This window comes from Penaeus chinensis, chromosome 17, assembly GCF_019202785.1.
Source record: "Penaeus chinensis breed Huanghai No. 1 chromosome 17, ASM1920278v2, whole genome shotgun sequence".
In the NCBI taxonomy this organism is placed as follows: domain Eukaryota; kingdom Metazoa; phylum Arthropoda; class Malacostraca; order Decapoda; family Penaeidae; genus Penaeus; species Penaeus chinensis.
The window spans coordinates 6,744,507-6,749,506 of NC_061835.1; the positions used below are offsets into that span (position 1 = coordinate 6,744,507).

At 35.5% G+C, this 5,000-nt stretch overlaps 1 protein-coding gene across 2 annotated transcripts in view; it reads right to left on the reverse strand.

Moving 5' to 3' along the window:
* The window catches only part of LOC125034225 (Na(+)/H(+) exchanger beta-like), an 83,341-nt gene that overhangs the window by 23,470 nt on the left and 54,871 nt on the right, over nucleotides 1–5,000 (reverse strand). Inside the window, exons 1-2 of one of the 2 annotated variants that reach the window (XM_047625937.1) lie at nucleotides 2,491–2,529; nucleotides 570–656 (exon numbers count right to left, since the gene is read on the reverse strand). In XM_047625937.1, coding sequence (XP_047481893.1) covers nucleotides 570–656; nucleotides 2,491–2,522 — 119 coding nt within the window. In that variant the 5' untranslated portion in view covers nucleotides 2,523–2,529. Of the gene's footprint in view, nucleotides 1–569; nucleotides 657–2,490; nucleotides 2,530–2,966; nucleotides 3,067–5,000 lie in introns of those variants that run through there. The other variant, XM_047625936.1, reaches the window with a different exon arrangement.

Below are 5,000 nucleotides of genomic sequence, written 5' to 3' on the forward strand. Positions count from 1 at the left end.
GGTACTAATGGAAGGGGATATCAATAGCCAGGTATATTATGCAGGTGGATTTTTATAATACATATACTATGCAGGCATTATATGAACTAATAAAGGGGATATTATTAGGTAAATGAACTGTATTTCTTTAATCCAAAAAGATTCATGCGTAATATTAAAATGGAGGAATGTTATGCAAAAACATTATTATGTAACTGGATTTTATTTGGTTTTAATTCGTCTCATGCACTTGTTTTCCTTAGGGGGTTACAACCTACAGCTTACAGAATGATATATTCACTGGCAAAGAACTGGGACACGCGTCTATCAATTCTATAGTCATGCTTGTCTGGCCCTCACAGTAGCATGTGCAAACGAAAGGATATTTATTTTTGACAATCTACATAAATAATCTGTAAACTACCACATCACATAAACACTACATCTAGCTTAGAGATTTAAAAAAAAATGTAGGGTTCCAAACTAACATCAAACCATTTCACAAAATTACATTTAGAAAAAAAAACAACATCTTGAAATAAAGGAACAAACTAAACATTCTTATTCTACACCGCAAGCACCATACTTACGGAGGGAGCAAAACGAAGAAGAACTTGTCTGACGTAAAGTGAGGAACTTCGAAGTTGTAGCTACAGGATGAAGTTCCGTTGGCGTCACTGCGATACAGGGAAGGGTCAGTGTGTGAATTTCCTGAGGTGTAAATACTTATTATATGTCAATTTTGTTATGAGTGGTAATCACTGCTCTTGGGCAATATTTTCCATGAATTGCACTTCGGCACAAGCAATATTTATGTAAGAAAGGCAAGAATAGAAAAAAAAAACATATATGTATACATTTTGAAACAACGAACGTGTGGATAATGTTCCTGTGCTTACCTCGTACTGAATTACTTGTATAGTAGTAAGTAATACGACTATAAAACTAATATATGTGGTTTTGTAAAATGGTTAAACTTGGGGTAATACAATATAAAGAGATCTTCCTTCTTCAGATATTCTTAACTATTTGTTTTATAAACTTGTCTATTCACTTACATCCAATAATGGATCTCTTACTTTACGGCATGATTGATAAGCATATCGATTTGGACAACACAACACTGAGAATACAAAAGTAGTGTCTTGAATTCGTGATACTCACAGGAAAAATAGGAATTATTTAAGCTGACGAAGATATGTGCGATAAACTATCAACGTAGAAATGCTTTGTTGTCCTTAAATCAACTAACTTTTAGAGCTTATTATTAAACGACATAGAATTGCTTCTGAGCGCCTGGATTTTCTGGTTAATATATACGATGGAAGTTAATCAGCTTTACGACAATCTGACAGGATCTCAGTTTATAACACTCTCTGGATGTCGATAACTCACCATACATAAAAACTATTATATTGAACATAAATACATTGATATGAATAAAAGTTACAGTATTAACACAGAAAAATATCATTCACAAAAGTCATGCCTTAAGCCACATATATATACCTGCAGTGTGCAGCAGGAGCACAAATGCATAACTGTGTGATTGCATTCACAAATATCCATTCAGCATGACTTAATGACACAGCATTCATCAGAAGAGAATCCAAGAAAATAGTATACAAACACCGTATGATGCAAGAGGTGCAATAAGTTGCACAAAGGCTAGATGCACAAAACTGGTGAAAATTTTGAGAGTGAAAGCCTTTTTGTGGATTCCAAAATGCAAGTGTAGGTTGTGGATAACAAACTGGAACTAGAGTGTGGTTATTGTGAACATAAACAAGTTGTGCGGAGTTCATTTTGGCAGTCAGAAAATATGTCATCTTCGCATTAGAAGGTTTATGTTACCTGTATCTGTGGTCTTTACGTATATATAGTTGTTTAATATCTTTACTATCTGATCTATCCTATATAGCACAAGATCCTGATTTCCTATCAGTCTTAATCACTATAAGGCAATAATGTAAAACTATCTATCTCCAAAACTTGTCATTAGTATATATTATGTACTGTGGTTTCTGGGGATTCTGTGTGGGTTTTCAACACCGGTTGGGTCACAGACTTTATAAAACATTGACATATATGGATTACTCAAATGCACTGATCTACTGTGTATGACCGATAGTGGGTATGTTTCTTTCGTCACCTGAAATTATCAAGGCTGCAAATTCCCTCTCCAAATAATATTAAAGCCTTAGTAAAATGCCCAGTGATCAAAGGTGAGCTCTAGAACAAAGACTTTTCCCAGGCCATGAATCACGTTTAGACACCATAGTGTAACATGCTGTTAAACCTAGCATTTCCCTCGACAAGGAAACCTTTATTATGTGTTGACCACGTGACTGCTACAGAGCGAGCTGGGAAGAAAGGCACCGAGTGGCCTGTATCAAAGACTATGAACGCATGTAGTCTTTGCCTGTATGCTCAAGCCTGTATGCGTCACGGCCGGCCAAAAGCCCAAAGTAAGCCATTTGGTGCACAAAAAAACCTGGAGGAACGCCCCACCTTTCTACTTCATTCGCTGGTGAGTAATACATCAGACAGCCAGGCCTAGGAGTAATAGCACATAGTTTTTATCTTATTTGCAGTAATCTAAACTCTCCTAGAAAAAATACACATATGGTAATTACAGGACAGGCATTAAAAAGTAATAAGTAGTCAGCTCTTTGCCAAACCGATCATGACTATCGTTTCATTTAATTTTTTTTCATCTGGATATTTACGTAATCCTCCCTTTCCCACCAAAATAAAGGAAATACTGTCACTAACTACAGCAAAAGCCCTAAGAATTTAAAAAATATATATATATCCCCCCCTTAAAAAAAAAAAAAAAAAAAAAAAAAAGAGAAAAATACTAAGCTTATACTTAGCACGAGACAAAAATATAACAAAAACGTTTTAAAAAAATAATAATTATCAGCATGTTGTCCTAAGTATACATGCCAATAGCACAATGCAGAAGGAGAGGTGAAGGTACTAACTCGACGGTGAAGAAGACGACGACCCCCAGTAAGACGCCCAAGATGATCAGGACGCAGGACTCGGGGATCTTGTTGGAGAGCCAGTGGATCTGGTGGAATGCTGGAACAGAACGACAGTGTGTAATATTCCTGCAACGGGGTGGAAATACAGCTGGATAAGATGTATAATAGCCAGTGGATCTAATAGCTTCCTGCTATTACGAAAAGAAAATACAGTGGCAGTATACCAGCCACTGGCTCTGATTTAATCCTGAAACAAAATAAAAAAATACTGAAATGCTGGAATGCTTTCACAGATTAGAAATGGATGATGATGGTTCAGGTTTTACGTTTAACGAATTCCTTCGCCTAGAACGGTGCATTCTTTCAGACACTGGAATGCCAGAGGAGTCAGAATAGAAACACATCAGGATACATAGAAAAACTTAAGGTTACATATATCTAGTAGCTAGTGGATATTCGGTAAAAAAATGAATATAAAATAGGGTGAATTCATATAACTCTTACTGAAACTTGTGACAAAATGGAAGTACAGTCAGATAAAAAAAACTATCGTTATCTTTATTTGCGGTTAATGAGGAGCTGAACGCTTCTCTCTGTTAACGCCGGATTATGTGCAAGCTAAATTTGCAGTTGATAGCATAGGGGTATAGGCTTATTTGCCATATATAGGTTGGAATGTCAGGCTAATAAACTATACATGGCATATATCTTTATGTCTGTAACATGCCAGGCATTCTAACAGGGATACCCATGAACAATCATTTATATGTACACAAACACACATGCGTGTTTGTAAACACACACACACACACACACACACACACACACACACACACACACACACACACACACACACACAAACACACAAACACACACAAACACACACACACACACACACACACACACACACACACACACACACACACACACACACACAAACACACACACACACACACACACACACACACACACACACACACACACACACACACACACACACACACACACACACACAAACACACAAACACACACAAACACACACACACACACACACACACACGTAATTGCAATAAGTTCTAGCATAAGAGAAAGTTAGAATTATCTACTCAGTAAAGTTAACTCTTTGAGGCTGGACCCGGACGAGTCAGTATGATTAATAAATGATTGAATACTTTGTAAATTTTTTTCTCTGTTGATTAGGCATGCATGTAAATGATCTATACATTAAATTTATCATCTTGAATAGATAATTCGTAGATGATTTAAAATCTATATACATTAAAATTTCATGACCAATACAATCATTAAAAAAATCTAAAAAAAAAATGGAATATCAAAAATTAATTGGAATTTCAGATTTTAATAACCTAACAACGGATAATTTTGATATTGACGCTGACATTAGTTGATATAAATTTACTGCTGAATATAATATATGCATAAAGATATTGTTTTCTTATTTATGCTCTTGCGAAAATCGTTTTAAAATTAGACCTTTCGGAACGTAAGAATGAAATATATGATGGATCGTTCACAGAGAGAAAAATACATAGCATCTGAATTTGCAATAAGAATTCGCTGTGTCAATAACAATACAGTATATTTTATGGTGATGGTATTGATGATGGTGTTGGTGGTGGTGATGGTGGTGTGGTGGTGTGATGATGATGATGATGATGATGATGATGATGATGATGATGATGATGATGATGATGATGATGATGATGATGATGATGATGGTGATGAGGGTGGTGATGAGGGTGGTGATGAGGGTGGTGATGATGATGGTGATGATGATGGTGATGAGGGTGGTGATGAGGGTGGTGATGATGATGGTGATGATGATGGTGATAATGATGGTGAAGGTGATGGTGATGGTGATGGTGATGGTGATGGTGATGGTGATGATGATGATGATGATAACAAAAATAATACCAATAAAAATAATAAAACCAATAATAATAATAATAATAATAATAATAATAATAATAATAACAATAATAACACCAATAAAAATAATAACAATAATAA